We start from the raw sequence: 22,024 nt of genomic DNA, 5'->3' as shown, positions 1-22,024 counted from the left end.
AGCTACACAGAACTTTTTAGATGCTAGAAGGCGGTTCAGTGATTCAGGGAACTGCAGATTAGGAGACCAGGATGGCACTGGAAAGATGGGCTTGGGGGTGGGTCCAGCTCGTCGCGAACCTGGTGAGAATCGGGTGTCAGACTTGGAAACTAGGAGCCCATCACCGCACCAAACACAGTCAGGATTGACTCATACGCCTTTGAGGAGGTCCAAGTAGTGGCTGGCACTGGAGCTAGTGCGCGTGAGCCTGAGCGGCTGTCAGGAGGCCGGGCCACACGCTCCTCCCCTGTCCCTCCTGCACCGCAACCCGAGGAGGGGAGGGTCGAGCCTGAAGGTAGTTTTTAAGAAGCCGTATGCTCAACCCACCTCTGAGATACCCTACTCCCCGGGAAAAAGGACTCTCCGGAAGCCTTTGCTAGGAGTTGGCTCACGCTGGTGGCATTGGTGCACCCAGGGCTCAGGGTACCCAGGAGTCAGCGGAGTGAACAGGTAAGGAGCCCCAAGACAGGGAATGGCTTGAGCCGTGGTCTTGTGGCGCCGTCACTGGGCTGCTGCTGGGACGTGGGAGCGTGGTCCGCAGGGAGGGTGGGCTGGAACCTGTTTGGTTCAGGACTCACCTCTGAAGTCCCCAGAAACAGGGCTCGCACAAACACTTTCGCGGAGGTGACGGGTTGCTTCGAGAAAGCCACCCTAAGAATTCAGTAGTGAGAGGGAGAGGATGGCTGGTAAACCCAGTGCAGCAAGGAAATGTGTTGTTCTTAGCGGGCATCCCGGGACGCGCGTGCGCACACACTTCCTTAGAAGGAATATCCCAGATCGTCAAAAGTTTGGAAACAGTATTATAAAAATAAAGCAATGCCGCTCTTTCTTGGGGCATCCGGCTGCGGGCCAGATGAAATGATGGTTATTCCACTTTTAAAGCTGGATTTTTACAAAGCCAAAACAAACAAACAAACAAACACCCCCCCCCCAAAAAAAAAAAAACCCAAAAAGCAAAAAACCAAAATATCAACAACCGAAACAACTGGAACATGGTCCAGTCTTGAGGGTTCCATTCTATCCCGTGGGAGTCACTGCCAGGTCGTGGGAAGGAAGGGAGGGAGGGAGGGAGGGAAAGACAGAAAGGAAGACTGGCAGTCTCTTACTCGTACAGAGCTGTCACCTCCAAAGGGCGCGCAATCTGATTTGGGCGGCACACATTGCCAAATTACATTTGACCCAAATGAGATTGCACAGCTGGGAGATTGGTATATTTGGAGGTGTGTGTGTGTGTGTGTGTGTGTGTGTGTGTGTGTGTTCCCTGAAGCAAGGAGGCTGGCAAGCAAATTTTGGAGTCACATTGAACTCCTAAATCAGGAGTCAAAACAAAGAGAAGGTCTGGACGATGCTGGAGAAGTGCCAGCAGTCAGGCAGATTGTTCTTACTGAGGGGACCCTAGTAGCCTCATAAAAGAGACAGCGTACTGACTTAGTGTCCTGGGAATGCCCCTTCATCTCCTTGCCACGGGGAATTGAGACTTATTTTCCTTTCCTAGGCATTTGTACACAGAACCTGTCCCTCACCATGTACTAACACCATCCTTGAACTGGTTCCATGGACTGTCATCCCAAGCTGGCACTGACCTCAGTGACCCTGAGACTGAAGGTTCAACATACTGAGCCTCTGAGAGCTTGTGAGGAGGGAGTTTGATGAGGCTCGGCCACTCCTTAAGCAATTGAGGATTCCCCTGTGAGGTGTGAAGGACTGGCAGCTGGCCTTTCATTTCCTCTCCATGTGCTTGCTAGTCATGAAGAATACCTAGGGCTCTAACACACCCCCAGGCACCCCATTGGTAAATAAACAACTTAGCATTCTCTTTGAGATGGCCTCAGCTTATAGCATTAAGCAAAGGGCCAGTGGGATACTTGGAATGGGTGTCTTTGGAAAGGACTTCTTCAAGGGGTACTTTCTTGTTCTTCTGTGGAAAGTCAAATGTAGCCCAGGCTGGATTTGCTGTATAGCCGAGAATAACTTTGAGCTGCTGGCTTTGGTTTCTTATCTCCTGGATTGTGGGATCCCAGACCTGAGGAACTCTACCTGCTCTGTGAGGATGAACCCTGATATGCTAGGTCAACTAAACTAAGGCACATCCCAGTCGTTCGTATAATATACATACATACATACATACATACATACATACATACATACATACACACACATACATACATATATATTTATGCCTGTAAGTCTGTGTGTCTGGTCCTTGAGAGGGCAGAAGAGATGTTGGTGCTGGGAATCGAACTTAGGCCCTCTAGAAGAGCAGTGCTCTTAATCATAGAGCCATCTCTCAAGAAGCCCCGCCCCCAGCACTATAACTTAAGCGGGCCAGTTTTTCATGATTCACCATTACAAGCCTGACTGACCCACTGGCCCTAAAAAGCACAGAGATATTTCCATCAAGTAAAGCCGGGGTGAGGAAGTATTGGATAAAAAGAAGTTAAATGAGGGAACATGTGGTTCTAAATTACGTTGCTCCAGAGTTTTGAGGAAGCTCTGTGGTCTGATGGCATGGGAAGGAGGAAGGTTCCTACTTCGTTTGCTCAATCAAGTGTCAGCCACCCGTGGTCTGCAATCCGCACTACTGTGATAAATTTTATGAAAACACATAACATCATAATATAATACATAATTATAACATATATCACATCAATTATATTATATGCTATTATATAATGTATATACTATAATTATAAATATATTATGTATAAATCAATATATGCAATATATCTTATATAATATATACTTATATTAAATATAATTAAATATAATAAGTAAACACATAATGTATTATATATATTATTTATCATAATCACACATCAGCTGTTATCATATCAAATAACATATGTTATATGCTATACATCATGTATTATATATCATATTTTGTATTTGTATATTATGTATTATATTATATATTGTATATTATATCATGATTTATAGTAACAGAACAGACTCACGTAGACTTGTAGAGCTTTTGTTTTTAAGTGAACTTAGTAGCTGAGGAGAGAAGTTACTATAAGAATACTCATTGGATTAATTTATAGCTGATTCTTAGTAAAAGCAGTGTTCATTTACTCCTTCATTCATCCATGTCAAGAACTTTGTTGCCGGATGTGGTGGTTCAGGCCTTTATCTGCAGTGTTAGGGAGACTGAAAAAGGGAGATCTCACCTGTTCAAGGCCAGCTTGGCCTATATAGTGAGTTTAAAGCTGACTTGAATTATGCAAAAAGGTCATGCCTCGATAAAAATAAACAAGGACTAAGATATGGCTCAGTGGTAGAGAACTTGAGCAATTTGTGCGAAAAAAAGCCTGGTTCGATCCTGAACTCTGAAACAGATAATAGGTAGATAGTATAAATAGGTGGATAGATAGATAATAAATAGATAGATAGATGATAGACAAATAGTAGATAGGTGATAGATAAATAGTAGATAGATAGATAGATAGATAGATAGATAGATAGATAGATAGATAGATGATAGATAGATGCTGTGCACCAGGGAGTGAACGTAGAGTAGTAAGTTAGATATAGTCTCTAGTGTCAAAGAATTCTAGAGTCACGACATAAGCAAAAAAGCAAGGACTGATCAGGACAAGTCAGCCAATAATAAACGTTTTGAAGACAAGCCAAGAGCTGTGGTGTAGTGCTATGAAATTAGGCTTAAATGTGTAGACAGGTCTCGGGCAACTATCAGGAGCCCAACTTCTTAGACTCACCCCTCCGTTTTTAGACTTATTTATTCCTATTGTGTATAAATATGTGCCTGCGTGCATATATGTGCATCTCGTGTGTGCCCGATACTCTTGAAGGTCCCCTAGAATCAGACTTAGTGATGGGTGTGAGCTACTGTGTGAGTGCTGGGAATTGAACCCTTATCCTCTACAAAAAGAGTGAGGGCTCCTAACTGTGGAGTTGTCTCTTCGGCCCTTTGAACTCAGTTTTGAGGAGAGATTTTTCTGAAGAAAAAGAAAAATGTCTTGAGCTGGGACCACTGAAGCATAAAAACCTAAATAAAAACACAGAGGAGGGGCTGGAGAGGTGGCTCAGTGGTTAAGAGCACCAACTGCTCTTCCTGAGGTCCTGAGTTCAAATCCCAGCAACCACATGGTGGCTCACAACCATCTGAAGTGAGATCTGATGCCCTCTTCTGGTGTGTCTAAAGACAGTGACAGTGTACTCACATATATAAAAAAAAAATAAATCTTTAAAAAAAAAACACAGAGGAGCCTGGTGTCTGGGTGTGTGGGGAATCAAGTACAGCGTGTAGACAGAACAATGGAAGGCCAGAGCATCTGAAATGCGTAAGGAAGAGGAAAACTGGGTACAATAGAAAGGAGAAGGGAGGCAGGGACCAGGTTACTCAGAGTCTCATTGGCCAAATCAAAGAATGTAGATTTCATTCCAAATCTAACTGGAAAATAAGCCCTAAAAATGAGAAAAAAAGTAAGAAGTTGGCAGAAGTAAATCAATCCAGTACAACCTAAGGACATCCCAGGCTGCACAACTGAAATAAGAATAACGTCTTAGAGAGAGCAAAGCCACCCTCAGATTGTTCCCCAAACCTGCTGGACCACATCGTACTGCACCGGGAGCCCTTCAAGGATTTTAGCCAAGGAAAGTTTGTGCGAAGATACAATAACCTAAGAGCAATCTGAATGATGCAGGGTGGGGACAGAAGCCAACGGAGAGGCTGTCCCTGAGGAACTAACTGTGGAAAACTGGGTGGTTCATGACAGATACAGTTCTGCTCAGAAGGTCTCAGCCATTCGCTAGGTGGACCCAGACGACACAAATCCATTAATGGAGCCTTTCAATATCTAGCAAAGCACAGGTCTGTGCTCTACCCATGGGGAAGCTGTACTAAATGAGACAAGCTAAACTGGACAGTCCTGACCTGAGGTCAAAATTAGAAGTCTACTGGTGGCTTACAGGAGAAAAACTGACCATTTCCACTCTACTCCAGGAGACTGCCCCTGTAGGAATGATAGCTGAATGTCACTACACCCTTTGGTCGTTTTCAAGAAAAACTAGATGACTGCATTTACCTGTAACAGTTATTGGTTTTTGAAAGATAATGATAGATAGATAGATAGATAGATAGATAGATAGATAGATAGATAGATAGATAGATAGATAATGAATATTTCAGACGAGTCAATGCATCAATACACTATATGGATGAAGCAAAAATAGATCTGTAGCCCTAAGGATTGATGGCTCAGTGGTGTAAGTCCTTTCAGCACGGGGGCCCAAATTCGGATCTCTGGAACCCTTATACAGAACAGGATGTGATGTCTGAACGCTGGACGGTGGGAAAAGGAGCATTTTGGAGACCGCCAAGCCAGCCAATCTAGCTAACTAAGGGAGCTGAGAGTTGAGTGAGAGACCCTGGCTCCCAAAATATAATAAGGTGGGCATGATAGCGTAACATAGACAGCATTGACTTCTGGCTTCTACATGTGCATGTACATAAGACATAAACCACGCATACAAATAAAATACAATAATAAGAAGAAGATTGATGGACAGAGAATAGACTGTAACCTTTCCTTTAAAGATGCCCGCATGAGCTCCCAGTCCTACAGAAATAGGGTGGATATGTCCCAGCATCATTGTCACATCTAGTCATCCATCTGAATCAGCAGACTACCCAGTTAAAAATCAAACAGACATTGACTCAGATCTAATGGCATCTAGCATCTAGCTTTAACCCACAGGCTGTCCCGAGAGCTGAAATTTCCATAGCACACAATGCAAATAAGGAAGGGGCCCCTCTTCTTCTGAACTAGGACATCTTATTCTTGTAAGTTGCACCTCAAAGTAAATGAGGAAGGAGAAGCAGGGGGGGGGTTGCTTCATGTGGTGTGAGTTGTCCTGTTGTGGGAAGATCATGTAAACAACTTCAAAGCCCTCATCTCCAACTTAGTCAGCAACCAAGCAGGGACGTGGCAGAGCCTCCTGTGAGAGATAATGCTTCACTAAGGGAAAGTTATTCAGTGCTTGTCAGGGCCCTCCCGGGGAATTCTGCTGCCTCATGGAGATTTCCATTCAACAGATCTGTGTGCTCTTGGAATCTGCAAGGGCAGGACAAAGACCAGCTTGTCCTCTGAAGAGTTTTCCAACATTTCTTTCCAAGTCCTAGTTTCAGATATTACATCTTTGCATTTGACTTGAGCATGTTCAGCTCTTAATGCTAAATTTGCTGTTGGTTTTCACCTCCGTGTCATTATATGTCTACTGGGGTTCTCCTGATGATTTCTGATGTCCCAGAGAGGGTAAAATGCATTGCATTGTGTTGTGTTGTGTTTGTGGGTGTGGGTATGCACACACTTGTGCATTGGTGAGTCTGTGTTTATAAAGGTATACATACACTTTGCATGTTTAGGTCGATGCCAGAAGGCTACTTCTGATACTGTTTCTAGGGTGCTTACCCCCTTTTGTGATGAGGGTGTAGTTTTTTCTTTTTCTCAGGCACGGTTCTCACTGGGGTCTGGAACTCCCCACACAGGCCAGACCAGCTAGCCAATGAGCCCACAGATCTGCCTTTCCATCTCCGGGGTTATAGAAGTAAGGGGCCACCACACCCAGATATTTCGGTGCGTTCTGAGGCCTGAACTCAAGTTCTCACCCTCACGAGGCAAATTCTTTACCAGCCCTCAAAATATCTTAGTGTCGAAATTTAAATTCATTGAACAGAATTAAAAGAAAGCCAAGACACTTGCATTTGTTAGATCAAAACCAAGCACCCAGAATTAAAATCACACAATACTAGTAAATAATATTAGTAGTAAGATCTTAAATACTCTTAGGAGAACATTCATAATATGTTTCAAAAGCACAATCATTAACTTGTTTGTTGTTGTTGTTGTTTTGTTTTTTCTGTTTGTTTTTGTTTTGTTTTGTTTTGTTTTACAGAAGACCAGAGGTAGCAATGGTAGATCTATTTCGTAGGTGGGAAATTTGAGACAGAAAAACATTAAGTAACTTTTCACTCTACCTTCAAAAACTATCCTGTGCCTATCTGCCACTTACACGCTCTAGACCAGCACAGCCAATCTAGAGCTGCAGGTTCTCCGACTTTCCCCTTATATTCATTCTCCACACTACACCTAGAACAACATCTGCTTAGCAGAACTAAGCAGTATACAGTAGCTTTCAACTGGCAATGATTCTTGCTTCCCCTTGGGATATCTCACATTGTACAGACGCATACCTGGCTGCCACAGTGGGATGCACTCTTGGCATCTAGTTGGTAGATGTGCTCCTACAAGCATCCTGTGAGGCCAGGCCACCCCTGCACCCATGAGTGCTAAGCAGGATAAGGTTAGGAAGTGCTGTTTCAGAGTCTGGGCCTAAGTTCAGGTGCTGGCTTAGCTGTTTCCTATCTCTGACACTGGACATGTCCTTTAACCACCCGTCTCTGTTTTCTTATATCTATTGAGCTCTGCGGAGCAGATGAGGTCATTTATACAAAATACTTAGGGGATGCTACACGGTGCTGCTGATTACCATTGCTGCCAACCGTCATAAAGATGCTATCATAGTCTTCTTCCTCTCTCTAGTCATTTGGCCTCACATCTAAGTCATCAGAAGGATATGTCGCCAGGCCCTGAGAGTTATCACTTATTTTGTTACCCTCATACCTGACAGGCATGCGTCAGTGCATTGAATATTTTAAGGCTCTGCTAAGAGCTCTCAGAACTGCCCTTCCTTGATGACCTCAATTATTATTAACCCTTCTGCTCCCAGAACCAGAGCCAGGAAGTATTAAGTGGAAAATTCTCCGGATGAACAATTCATGAATTTCAAGTTTTGTACCATTCTGAGTAGCATAAGGAAATACCACAGTGCCCTCTGTGCTCTACTCCCCGGCAGCCTGCTCAGAATATGAACTGCTTCATATTCAGTGTGTCCACACTATGTATGCTACCCACCCGTTAATCACTTAGTAGCTTTCTTGGTTATCAGATCGACTGTCATGTGTTTAAGGAATCCCGATGCTAATTCTGATCACCCGAAATGGCAGTCAGATTGTAAGGCATGGAAGGAGAGATTTATGCTAGGTCTATGCTGCTCTGTGATTTTCCTGAGGAGGTCTGAACAAAACTTAGACAATTGTACACTGAATGCAGGGTTGGTGTTATTTTTTTTATTTATAATTTTATTTTCTGTGCAAACGGGGAGTTTGCCTATATGTATGTCTGTGCACCACGTGCATGCCTGTTGCCCTAAGAAATTGAAGATGGCATCAAGCCACTGAGGATTGGAGGTACAGACAGTCATGAGGTGCCACATGGATGCTGGGAATCACCCTGGCTCCTCTGGAGGTGCTCTTAACCGCGAAGTCATCTCTAGGCCCTGGATGCAGGGTTTCCCACAAGTAGAACTGCATTTTAGTTTCCTCTTCTCCGCCCCACTTCTTTTCTGAGGTTGTGTAACGATTACCCAAGAATCATATGAACTCTCCCCGAAGCGTGCTTAGCCATTTCTGCAGAAGCTGCTTGATGCTTACACCTCTGAGGTAAGAATGTGAGATTAAGTTCAGAGTTCACAGGCTACCCCAATGGCCAGATAAAGCTGAACAGTGTTTAGTTTTTATATTAGCAAATGTTGAGTAGGAGTTGTTTGGCTGGATTAAAAACCCCACCAAGTGTTTGATAAAGGTGGGACAAGAAAGTCCAATGTCATCCTCAGACTATTCTTGTTTTAGGATTCCTAGAAGGAGACCACTTAACAGTGTTCGACTCCGAGTGGCAATTGATGTAGCTATTATAAGTCAACCCAAACCAACCTGTTTTCCTTTTCTTGTCCATGTATCTGGACAACATGGAATGTCTCACTTCTTCCTGTTGTGTGCCTGTGCACATAATGTGTGTGCGCAGATGTGAGGTGTTGTGTTTTATAAAAAAAGATGAGAGAAGAGCCAGGGACCTGTTTGGTGGAAGTGTGGTGTGGTGGTGGAAGGGGTGTCTCTGGGGGTCCATGCTGGGGCATCCCTTCCCCCTAGAATACAGCTTATTTAGGGCATGGGGAAGGGAGTTGAGAAAGTAGAGGCAGAGAAAGGAAGATAGAGAGAGAGGGGGAGAGAGGGAGAGAGAGAGATTGAGAGAGAGATATTGAGAGAGAGATTGGGAGATATTGAGAGAGACAGAAATAGAGATAGAGATAGAGATAGAGATAGAGAGAGAGAGAGAGAGAGAGAGAGAGAGAGAGAGAGAGAGGATGCCGGCCATGAGACATGAGACAAAGGGGAGAATGGGGAATGGGGAGAGGGGGAAGAGGGTAAGGGAACAAGAGGAGGAGGCCAGCAGCAACTTTTATAGTGAGTCAGGCACACCTGCTGTTGCCAGGTAACTGTGGGCGGAGCCTAGACTAAATGCCAACAGGAAGAACATTGGCTCATCTGTACTCAAGCAAGTAGGGAGCAGATGACCGCCTCAGGTGTCATTCTGTAGGAGCCATACATCTTGTGCTTTGACACAGGTCTCACAGTAGCCAGGAGCTCACTGAGTAGGCTCAGCTGGGTGGCTGTGGATCCCTGAGCATCTTCTTGTCTCTTTGCTCTGTGGTTTGGGATTGCAAATGTGTGTCAGGGTGCTCCCCGCCCCTGCTCTTGTAATTCTCAGAGATCAAACGCCAGTCCTTGTGCTTGAAGGACAAGTACTCTACTGGTGGAATCTTCTCTGCAGCTGCTAGGTTTTCCTCCCTGAGCAGGAATTCAGTTGTTCTAGGTTTCCTAAGCTCAGCAGCACTAATGTTTTGGGGAAGCGCTGTCTGGAGGGAGCCAGTCAGCGTATTGAAGATATTTTACAGCATCCTGGGCCTCTGCCCATTCTATGTTAGTAGTAGCCCTCTGATAGGATGATCAAAGACATCTCTTTATGTTTCTCATTATATTCTTTTTGGGGGAAACAAAATTAGCCTGGTGATCACTACATAAGCTGTGTATTGTTATCATATCCCAAAGGAGAAAACTTTTACCTTGACTGTACTAATATTAGATACATTAAATATTTGATATTTAAATCATCTCATTAGGCTTTAGTCCAAACTAAGCCCGGCTATTACCTGTTTGTACATCAAGTCCGTCAACTTTACAAGCTCCGTATTAGTTTTCTGTGGCTGCCATAACCATCGGCCGTCTAGTGGTGCGGGGTACCTCTGGTTGGGATGTGAAATATCCTCAGTATGTTCAATATTGTGAGGCTGCTTTCCCCAGTCGATGTTGCTTTTGGGAAGCCTTGGGACATTCGGGGCAGAGCCTAGCTGGATCACTAGGGGTGGACTTTTGAAGCTTGTACCTCCTTCTGCTTTTTGTCTCATGTCTGACTTCCCTGATCCAGCATAATAGAAGCAGCCTCTTCCTCCTCTCCTCTTCCTCCTCTTCTTTCTCCTCTTCCTCTTTTTCTATTTGTACACTGTTTTGTCAAAAATCAGAGATTAGTCTCTTAATTCTCTTGATTTTTTTTTTAAATTAAACATAAAAACCCTCCAGCCATATATATTGTTATCCTTTTAAAATTAATTCCTATGATCAAAGCAACGTATTTTATAGTAAAAATCAGGTATAACTGGAAAAACACAGATGAGTTCATTATCCTTTTTCATTTTTCAAACAAAGTTGGAGTTCATTAATAAACAGATTTATGGGCTTGATGAGACAGAGAGGGGGAGAGAGAGAGAGAGAGAGAGAGAGAGAAAGAGAGAGAGAGAGAGAGAGAGAGAGAGAGAGATGTTCTTAGAGAATTGATAAACCATTATAAAGGAAGTGGGTTTTTTGCTTGTTTGTTTTCATTTACTTTTCATTTGTTTGCATTGGTTTTTGAGCCCTGGCTATCCTATAACTCCCTCTGTAGACCAGGCTGGCCTGGAACTCACATAGATCCTCCTGGCTCTGCCTCCCAGGTGCGGGGATCAAAGGTATGTCCCACCACCTCCTGGCTATAAAGGAATGGTTTTAAGAGAGGCTTAAGTGTGGGCATTAAGGGTAAGAGAAAGTCAGGGACGTTGCAGGAACCTTCAAGACAGAGTGCTGCCCTTTAAGAGAAAGCCAAGCGGTGTACTGCTTTCTCAATATCAACTTTTACATGACGGTTTCATAGTTTTCAATTGAAATCGACCTATGACATTTATGACAGTTTCTAAGAGCTGCCTTTAAAATGTGTTAAATAAAATCCCATTGATGGTACACTCTGGTTGTCTGATGCTGTGGTGTTCTGGTTTTGGGTGCGTGTTGTTCCCCTGTGTGCTGGCTTTTGTAGGATTGAACGTACAGCGGATTGCACTGAGATTTTTGCTTATTTGGTTAGTCCAGCTTCTGTTGTTGCTTGTCCATCAGAATCTTGCTTAACACTGCAAGCTAACCTTGAACTTAAAACCTTCCTCCCTCAGCCTCCCATTGCTGGGCTTCTGTAAGTCATCACACTCAGCTTGAATTATAAATTCAAAGTTCCCCTCCCATTTATGAGATGTTACACTAATCCCACACATTTAATTAAAAGGTCAATAGAAGACAGAAACACCTTAAGGCTTGCAAAATGACATTTTTGCTAGTGTAGGGGGAGAGGGAGGAAAGGATAGAAGGGGGAGATAGGTAGGTGGGGGGGAAGGGGAGGTGAGAGAGAAAAATACGGAGGTGTGTGTATGTGTATGTGTGTGAATGTGTGTGTACGTGTGTGTTGTGTATGTGTGTATATATGGGTGTATGTGTGTGTTGTGTGTATGTATATGTGTGTATATGTGTGTTGTGTATGTGTGTATATGTGTATATGTGTATATGTGTGTATGTGTGTATATGTGTGTATGTATATGTGTTCCTGTTTGTATGTATGTGTGTGTTCCCTTGTGTGTTTATGCATCCTTATCCACTGAGCCATATCAACAGCCCCCAAAATTACTTTTTAATAATTTACTACATAACCTTACTAGCATGGCTAATTTTATTTTGCCAAATTTTTCTATTTCAAAGTCTAAGGAGATGCGATGTTCCTGGCTTTGATTTACCAGTTGCTGCTATGTGCCTAGTTTCATCTTTCTCAAAGAACATTGTATTTTTGTGTCCTGTTGACCAGTGATGGTGACCCAGAAAAGGGTTTCTGTATGTCGTGATTTTGAAGACTGCTACGCCTTCAGTTTTGGGGGCTGCAGTTACAGCTTAGTGGAAGGGTTCTTACCTACCATGCAAGAGGCCCCAGTTCCATTCCGAGCACTGCTAAGCAAAATGAAAGTAGACCTTTTGTATTCTCTAGCTCTAAGAGAGTCTAAAGTGACCACCTGACTCATGTTTCTACTTCTGAAAAGTAAATGTATTTTTAGCCAACTCTTATCAGCAGGCGGAGCTTGAAGAGACGTTGAAAGTTAGTTTCCTAGGAAGAGTTCTACTGTGTTCCCCCTTTTTTAAAAAAGCCCTGAGGGCCGCAGATTACTCCCACACAGTTCCCTTAGATGCAGCCTAGGGAAGTCAAGGACACCTGGCTGTTTGTATCAGTGCTTTGTTCGGAAAAGCTCTCTGTTTCATCTGTGTAAAATTGGGGTCACGCTTATTTAAAACGCACAATCTTTTTCAAGAGGATTGGGCATCTCCTTAGGATAAAGTCCCTTGAACAAGAAACAGCTGACAGACAAAACAAGACAGACAAATGAAATCAGATGCGAGAGGAATGCATTGTCGTCCCCTCCCCCACCCCCACCCCCACCCCCACCCCGGCCCCGAGGTACATAGAACATCAAGAGATTTCAAAACACGAAATGTATTAGATTCAAGCCGGAGAGTGGACGGGGAAAGGTTTCTTTATGGTAGCGGGGCTGAAACCCAGAGCCGTGCAGATACACAGCTAAGTTCTTCACCACAGATAATATAGCATCCGCTTGCTTTAAATGTGCTGACGCAGCAGAAATCAATAAGACGTAAAAGCACGGACTGAGCATAGCTTGGATGGGGCTGTGCGGGCCCTGGCGTAGCTGCAGTTAGTGACCAGCAGCTCAAGAGGCGCAGACATCGGGACAGGGATGGTGAGAGAGGAAACTTCCCTACAAGAGAAGACTTAGAGGGAGGGTCACATGAGGACTATGGCTCTGATATCCCTGTTCCTTAGATGATAATGTTTTCATTTGCAGGGGTGAGAAATCGTGTGGAAGGAAGGGTGAGCAATGTTAGACAAGGAGAACAGAACTAGTGAGTCTGGAAGGCTGCCTTGAGCTCTCTATGACACAGATGGAGCCTGTAGCAAGGTGTGCCCAGAGCCGAGGCTGAGACGGCTACAGCTCCTCTCTCCATCCCATAGCCCCTAGGGCCGGCGCATGCGCACACACTGATGGGCTAAAGACACAGACAGGATTCTGTGGTGCAGAAGTCATTTCTGTGTTAGCCCAGCAGATATGTGTGCTACACCCAGTGGTCAAAAAGTCCTCACCGCTAAGTGAGCTGAAACCACCACTAAGTTCAGGACAAAAGTCCAACAGTTTCTTGCCGTTCTGTTTCTTTCCCTGGGGTTTGGTGTTCCTGTAGAAGCCATTTCTATAATTAGCATTACAGGTTGAGGGTGTGAGTTTGTGAGATGCGTGATGTGTTCCGTCTTCAAGAGACGCAAACACCATGAGAGAAGAATCAACAGAGGAAGTGGACCTGCTGCAGTGGGCACGGTGGGCAGTGAGGCAGGGGCTCTGACTAGAGGAGGTAGGAAGAGGATCTTGAAGGAAAAGCACCAACCTCACAGACTGGGTAGTATGTTGGAAGGAAGTGTGACGTGTACATGTTACATGGTGGACGCTTCATTGATGAAGCCATTCTTCTTGGTAAACCTAAAACCAAAACAAAATCTTCCTTAGAACATCAGCTAAAACTGTATGTGTGCTTAGCGAAAGCACTTATAGTTTACCTCACCCGCACCCCCTGAAGTTTGTGTGTTGTCCTTGTTAGGACAGCCTCTCATGTGGCACAGGCTACTCTTGGGAACTTTTCAAACAGCTGAGGATAACTGTGAACTTCTGATCTTCCAGCATCTATCTCCCACATATTGGAATGGCAGTCATGTATCGCTGTGCCCTTGTGTTATTGGTTTTCTTTGTTCATGTTATGTAGGATATCATTCTGCAGTGTAGGATAGTTTGGAACTTACTAAGTCGCCTTGAACTTGTGGCAGCCCTCCTGCCTCAGCCTCCCAAGTGCCATCTGTGGCAAGCACGTGCCCAGCATGTTATTTTCCTGATAGTTTGCAGCCCTTTTCAATTCCTACTGGGTGCCATCTTGGTGCCGTTGCCTGTCTCCTTGGTTATGTTCCTGATGTTGCCTGATGTTTTTCAGATGGGGACAGTTTTCCTTCCCAGAGACACCCTCTCCCTTGCTTGCTTTGACTTGCCTGCGGAGCTCTGCTCTAATATGACAACATAACAAAACCTGAACCAACAGGTCTTGATACCAGGAAGCCCAGTGTGCGTCTCCTTGTTTATCTTTCCAGGAACAGGCGACAGGCTCCATCATGTCTCTTCCTGATCTGTAGGGCTCTTGTTGAAGTTGAGTCTTTTTTTTAAATCGTGTGTGTGTGTGTGTGTGTGTATGTGTGTGTGTATGTGTGTGTGTGTGTGTGTGTGTGTGTCCACTTATATGTGTGATTATGTTGCAGTGAGTGTGTGGAGGTCGGAGGGCAATCTTGAATGTGACTCCTTCCATTTGAGGTTACACTCACACTATCGATTGGGTCCAGCCTCATGTAGGTTTTAGGGACCTGAACTCAGATCCCCATCCTTGTACAACAGGACTTTACCCATGGGCCATCTTCTGAGCCCCTTCTTAGGGGTGCCTGTGACACATGTAATCCTAGCACTCAGAAAGTGGAGTCAGGAGTCCAAGGTCATCTTTGGTCACTGAGTAGACTTCCAGGCCAGCCTGGGCTGCATGAAACTCTTTCTTATCCCTTAAGTAAAAAGCATGTCAAGACATTCTCCTTTTCTTAGCCGTTTGCCTCAAGGGCACTGGTCAGTTTCAGGAAGAAGCTGACGTTTAGCCTCCACAGCTGCCTCACTCTCATCCCGTGTGCACCCATCAGGGAATCCTGTGCTTTGGGGCAGAACAGTGCTGCCTTATTCCTTTCAACTGTAACAAGAACAGCATGCCCAGAACAGACCTGCCTGCTCTTCAGTCTTGCCTTTTGCCTCCAGCAGCATGCTTTCTGAGGTGTGCCTTCGCCACTCCCATACACCCACCTGAAGCTGCATCAGGGGAATCCAAGGAGCGTCTGAGCCCTGAAGATCAGTGTGGAGAGTGGACAGCTGCCTCCTCACTCTTGTCTGGATTTTGGCAGTCAGGGAAACTGGGCAGCCAAAGTGGATTACTGCGTAGGACCTGATTTATGTTCCTGACTTATTCAGTTCCTCTTTACCATTCACACTCCTAGAACTCAGGAGACTCAGGTAGGAGGAGTACAAGACCAGTCTATGTGGCATAGTCTTAAGAAATAAACCTGCTTTCTCTAAAACATCTCCTCCCACGGGCAGGAGATTCTTTCCCTTGGAGAAAACTTCTAGAGGCTTTAGTGTAATGCCTACAAGTGTCTAGGCTAAGATTAAAGTGTGTGTGTGTGTGTGTGTGTGTGTGTGTGTACATGCTTCTAGGTGTGTGTGCACATGTGTGTGGAAGTCAAACATCTTTGTCAACATCTTTTTTTTTCTTCTTGAGACAGCGTTCCACGAGCTCAGCATTCACCGATTGGCTAGGCTGACTGGTCAGCCAGCTCTAGGAATCTACTTCCTGTCTTTGCTCCACTTCCCCACCGCAACAGTCACAGTCATGATCGTCTTAGTTAGGGTTTTAGTTCATTGACATGATCAAAGCACCCTGGGTAAGTGTTTAGCAGGCTTACACCCCCCCCCCCCCAGTTCACAGTCCATCAGGCAGGAACTTAAGGCAGAACTGAAGCAAAAGCCATGGAGTGGGGGGGCTGCTTACTGGATCGCTTCTCATGGCTTCCTTGCCCTGCTTTTGTACACATCCTGTTCCTGGGTGCCATAGGTTGGACCCCTCCCCCACCTTCCATATCATTAATCAAAGCGGCACTCCAGGTCACTGTTACCAAGGTATTTTCTCAATTAAGGTTCCCTCTTTCCAGCTGTGACTAGGTTTGTGTCAAGTTGATAACAAAAAGCAAACAAAAACCAAACAACACAACCACCACCCTTTTAGACCGGGCTCAGGGGCTTAAGGCACCAAACTCATGCTTGCAGGGTAGACACTTGGCCTACTGACTGAACCTCCCCAGCCTCGATAGAGGCATTCTTACAAACGGAGTGAAGGAAGCTTCGCACCGTGGCAGTATTGTAACCAATTAGGTTTATTCAAGGTGTGATTACTGCTAGGTGAAAAATTTCCCCCCCTCCAAATGAGGTAAGAAAAATCACATGAGGAAATGTATATAGAATATATGACCGAGCTAGCCATATTTGATTGAGAGGATTTGTGGTCCCTTGGGATGAAGGAAAGGAGAAACTCAGTAATAAACAAATGATACTATTGTCCATTTGCAACAGTTTCCAAACACCGGGCCTCTGGCTTGGCTGAGTCGGAAGACTGTTGTAGCCTCTGCAGGGCAGAGGGCCCAGGAAGGGCTCCCAAGAACCTCTGTGGGCTTCCTGTCTTTTTTCTGCTCTACTCCATTGTGAGCAGCTAAGCCCCGGAGAGCAGTGAGCCCCGACCCCTTCTGAGAACTTGAGAAACACAGCGCAGCATTTGCTATCACATCTAATAATACTTCTTATGGTTGTTGGTGGGAAGGTGTGATGAAGATGGTACTGTGTGCAGGCTAACCTTTGCCTACAGTAGCCTTCCTACTCCCCCCTCCCCCGCCCCCAGATCTCAGTGTGATCTGCTTTCCTCTTTCTCCTCCCTTTTCCTGACCAGGAGAAGAAACCAGTTGAATAGATAAATACAGTCCCACTGCTTTCACCTGGCTTTTGAGTTTTGTATTGGAAAAGGGAAGGGAGAGAGAAGACTGTCTCAAGTGTCTGAAGCCACTTCTTTTGAGGTTTCTGTCAATCAAGAATTAGTGTCAAGACTGGATTCCAGCCATGAAAGAGAGCAGGCTGTGCAGGGTACATAGGGGCATCCAGGAGTGATGGGTGTCCATGCTACATCTTTAGACTATGCCTATGGGTTAGTTATCTAGTTGGCTAGCTGTCTAGTTAGTGCCTCCTTAAGAACAGCCAAGTCGGGGTTGGGGATTTAGCTCAGTGGTAGAGCGCTTGCCTAGCAAGCGGAAGGCCCTGGGTTCGGTCCCCAGCTCCGAAAAAAAGAAAAAAAAAAGAACAGCCAAATCACCCATGTGGACTGTGAAATTTGTTTCAGTGTGTGTTAGAAACCCTGTGTATCGGAAATTCATCATTTGTTTAAGCAAACATTTATTTAGTGCTGACTGTATACCAGGTACCATTTTAGGTCTTTGGTAGACAGTCGAGGGATAGAGTCAGAGTTTTCACATTTCCAGGGCTGCAATTTCTACAGCAAGATGATAAACTAATAAGGCACAGAGTATATCCACTGGTAACGAATATCGTACATGGGGTCTTGGACCGGGACTGGTGTGAGGAAGCAGTTTACAGCCCTGTTTTAAATGGAGAAATCAAGATCAACTCACTGGAAAGGTGATGTCGGGGCAAAAATGGGGAGACAAGAGCCATTCTGGTGTCAAGGCAAAGGGCCTTACTGTGGGAGGGAGTATGCACAGACTTCAGAATGGGGTTGGGTAGAGAGGCTAGAATACCTGGTATGTTTGTCAGGTGGCAGGGAGACCAGGGTGGAGACAGCAGGCACACAATTAGAAGGGACAGAGGCAAAGATTTTTTAGCCCATTGAGTATAGATCAGGGACAGCCTTGTATGCTAGTTTGCCCTATGATAGAAGAAGCAAATGAAGCTTGGGGACTGAGGAGAATACTGCCCTCTGTAACTATATTGGACTCAGACTTTGGGACTAGGCCAAAACCAGAGAGACAGTTATTCCAAAATTCAAATGAGAGGCAATGGTGGCTTGGGCCATTTCTATCAACTCCGCCCAAAGTCAAAGGGCGACATTTTGTTTCTATTTATTTATTTATTCATTCATTCATTCATTCATTCATTCATTCATTTATTTATTTCTATTTATTTTTTAGACAATGTCTTGTGCCATCCAGGCTGCTGTTGGACTTGACATGTAGCTAAGGATGGCCTTGACTGTCTCCTGCTGCTAACTCCCACATACTGGGCTCGCTGGCATGTACTAGCGAGTCTAATTTATGCAGTGCCGGGGATTGAACCCAGGGCTTCAGGAATGCTAAGTGAGTGCTCTACCAAGTGAGCTGTGTCCCTTGCACAGAGAGACTCACACTGAAGCGGGGGAAATCCATGCACAAACATGAGTACCTTTCGTTAAGAAGATGCTCGCCCATGGCTCCAATTGCGATGCCGCTTCCCACTATCTCAGATCTGATAGCCTATTGTTTCATCAATCCGTTGATTTAGGAACTGTTTCTCCAGGACCAGCTGCCTCCAGAGGCCAACTATTTAGACCTGTGCTTTGCTTTTCAGAAACTCAACAGGGGATGACACACACCACACACAATACCCAGTAGTACCACTTACAGGAAGATAAACAGTCATAGAAACATTATCCAGCACCCACTTACTGCTTTTAACTATCTGTGCAAGACAGACCTTTGGGTACCATGACAACGAGGACACATTTGTTATCATTATCATGACTCGATGGTTCTTTATAACCAAATGATAACCTATAAAAATAGAGAAAATCCTATTTAGCTGTCTCAAAAAATGTTGAAACGTCATTCCTTTGTTCTGTCATCCATCAGCATCAAGGATTCTGTCAATTTGGTACCTGTCTGCATGCTAGTTCTGAAAAAGCATGTGTGTTTCACAGTTTACAGACATTCCTAGGATCCCAGGCTCACTGATTGACTGACACTCATGTCCTCTTCTGTACGTTCATTGCATCTCTTTGCTTTTCTTTTAATTATCCGCTCCGAAGAACAACAAACGGAAGCCGCTGCTCAGCTCCCAGGATGGTGCCGCTCAAACTGCGCGTGCTTTTCTGCCTCCTCTGCTGCCTCCCACGGGTACATCCTTTGTACTGGCAAGACCCTTCTTTTTTCGACTTCAGGCCATCAGGTAAGAGGCACCAAACTCCAAGTGACCTCAAGATGTTGCATGTTTTGAAGTGTGAGGAAGCCCTTTTAAGAAGGGTCTATGAGGGGACTGGGGGGATGGCCCAGGTTATAAAACACCCACTGTGCACAGGACTTGGGGGGGTGGCCCAGGTGATAAAGCACCCACTGTGCAAGCATGAGCTCCTGAATCTGGATCCCCATCACTGATGGGAGACGCTTTCAGTGTTATGGGGGTGGGAATAGAAACAGGAGGATCCCTGAAGCTTATTGGAAATATCATCCTGGATGACTTAATGTGCTTCAGTTTTGGTGAGAGATCCTGCCTCAAAAAAGCAAAAATAGGGGATGATGAAGGAAGACACTTAGTCGTTGATCTCCAGTTTCTACGATCATGTACACACATATGCATGTGCAGCTGAATATGCATGTCCATACTAACAAGTACTTACAACACACACACACACACACACACCATGCTCAACTCACTTGCACACACATACTATACAGGAGCACATATATTCAGGGATATCTTTGTTATGGAAGGAGCTTCACCCTTCTGTCTTTACAACTCTAAGACAAGAATGTAGTTTTTTTCCCTTCAATCTCATGCCTGCAGCATGGGCGTTGTAACACGTGGGCTGTCAGCTTGCTGTGACCATGGAAAACATGCCTTCAACACCTCCTACTCTTCCCCTCCTTTGCAACCCTAGTTTAGCTCCTGCCCGGTGTGGGAGCATACTTGCCTTAGCCTTTACAAGGCAGTCTTTAATACTGCTCCATGAAGGAATGGTTGGTCTTGTGTCTTGACAAGCAAACCCAGTCCTGCAGAGGTGGAGAGGCTTGTGAGAAGATGACAGTCTGGACTCGTGACGTCCAAAGGGACATGACTGTTTCTACTTGAGAATGAGGAGAAGCAGAGGCAAGCAGATGCCTGGAACTGCAGAAGAGAATGGCCACAGCCAATTTCTCTCTTCATTTGTGTTAAGGGAAGACTATAAGAGAATGGTTAGATAGTACAAGGAATTGTAGCCAGTGTGGGGCAGGTACATCTCGTGCCTCCAAGAAAGACCTATGTTGCAAGGACATTGCTTCTGGAGCATTGTGAATACCTGCTATCTTAAAGGACTGTGATGCATATGGGTCTCAGTACTCATCCAATGGAGATAACAGCAGGAGGTGGCTTAAGAATAATGTCACTCAGTCTACACCTACAGATCTCACACGCTGACAGATGTACTCACTCGGGGTCTAGTTGCTGGGTTTGTTGAGTGACTCTTTACCCCAGCATCTACAAAAGGGCTTACATAACTCAGCGTCATCAACATAGCCTTTGTCCTACTTTATATTTGGGGAAATGGACGAATCAATAGGAAAGGGGCCAGGCTTTATGTTGATATTTACACAGGTAATTGAAAAGTATTGCAGAGGTCCATTCATTCCTCAACCCTTCCCAGGAAGTGAATGCACCAGGAATACAGTGGTGACTAAGGTACTGGAGCTTGTAGTCAGGGAACCCGTGACCTATTTGTATTGTCAGGGGCTGGAAACAGGTCACACAATGGGTCAATTATCATTCGGGGTACATTTTATATTATTGACTCTTACTGGTGCAGGGTGAAATTTTAAAGACACGTTTTTTTTATCCTCTCATCTTTAAACATCACTGGAAATCTGAGAACAGGGTCATTGATAACTCATCTCCCTTGGTCTTGTGCTAACCCAATGCTATACTCAGTCTAGCTGTTTAGAAGTGGATACATGAGTATTTTTGAAGCTATAACTAATAGCTTAAACAATAGTTATTATTTATAATTTATTGAAGGAATGCATAGAAAATACAGCTGTTCAGGTTGTAGTTTATTTAATTTGTGTGTGTGTGTGTGGGTTTGTGTTATAAGTACACGTGTCTCCGTGAGTGTCCGCACCTGTATACACAGGTGGAAGCTAAAGAAAAACGTCCAGTGTTCTGTTCTATTACTTTCTACCTTGTTCCCTTGAGTTTGCATTCAGGTTCAGAGTCTCTCACTGAATCTGAAATTGGGCTGACAGCCAGCAAACCCTCTGTCTACCCATAGCCGGACCAGGGTTTCAGCTCCATGCAGCCATTCCTAAGTTTTTATGTGGTGCAGCAGATTTAAACTCAACTTTTCAAGCTTGTACAACAAGCACTCTTACCCATCAAACCATCTCCCCATACTCTTCTTTTGGTTGTCTGAGATAGCCTTATGTAGCCCAGGCTACCCTCTAACCCACTATGTAGCAAAGGCTGGCCTTGAGTGATTTCACCTGTTGTCTCCTATTCACAGGCGCTGGTGTTACAGCATGTGCTCCTGTGTCTGGAAAGCCTTACAGGTGAGGGCCAGAGATACCTCACATGTTGAGGAAGGACAATGAAACTATTAGGAAAGAAAGCATTTTTTTTTCCTAGAATGTATACCTCTCAAGACTCAGGACCATTTGACTACCAAAAATATATATTGAGCAGCATCCTACGGTCCGAAGTTCCTATTCAAATAAAGTTGAAGAGGATTAGGAAAAGATAAATTCTGAGTCACAAACTATAGCCCAGACCAAGCTGTAGTTCTCTCTTCTTTTTCCTTATGATGCTTCCAGACGGGTGGTGAGGCAGAGGTTCAGGCTCATGTGATGTGCAAATTGCAAAGGGCTCTACTTTTTCTGTACCCCGTGTGGTACCCGTGATGGATAAATTCTGAGTGAACAGGTTCCTAAAGTAGAGAAAGTTTTGGAGAGCCATAAGTTATTAGAAGAGGTTCCCTTGGTTTCAGTGGAATTACGATCTCATAAGAGGTGAGATCCATTTGTGTGCTCCAGAA

At 44.7% G+C, this 22,024-nt stretch overlaps 1 protein-coding gene across 4 annotated transcripts in view; it reads left to right on the top strand.

Moving 5' to 3' along the window:
* The first annotated feature begins 300 nt into the window (after positions 1-300).
* The window catches only part of Pla2g7 (phospholipase A2 group VII), a 42,257-nt gene continuing 20,533 nt past the window's right edge, over positions 301-22,024 (top strand). The window contains exons 1-3 of one of the 4 annotated variants that reach the window (XM_063266869.1): positions 8,448-8,560; positions 19,052-19,191; positions 21,497-21,542. Coding sequence is in view for 3 of the 4 variants with exons in the window: in XM_063266870.1 (XP_063122940.1) it covers positions 8,496-8,560; positions 19,052-19,191 (205 nt within the window). In the remaining variant the exon portion in view is untranslated. Of the gene's footprint in view, positions 490-8,437; positions 8,561-19,051; positions 19,192-21,496; positions 21,543-22,024 lie in introns of those variants that run through there. The other 3 variants (NM_001009353.1, XM_063266870.1, XM_006244606.5) reach the window with 3 other exon arrangements.

Source organism: Rattus norvegicus, chromosome 9 (genome assembly GCF_036323735.1).
Source record: "Rattus norvegicus strain BN/NHsdMcwi chromosome 9, GRCr8, whole genome shotgun sequence".
NCBI lineage: Eukaryota > Metazoa > Chordata > Mammalia > Rodentia > Muridae > Rattus > Rattus norvegicus.
The sequence above is the reverse complement of the archived record's forward strand: the minus strand, read 5'-3'. Positions and strand labels throughout refer to the sequence as shown.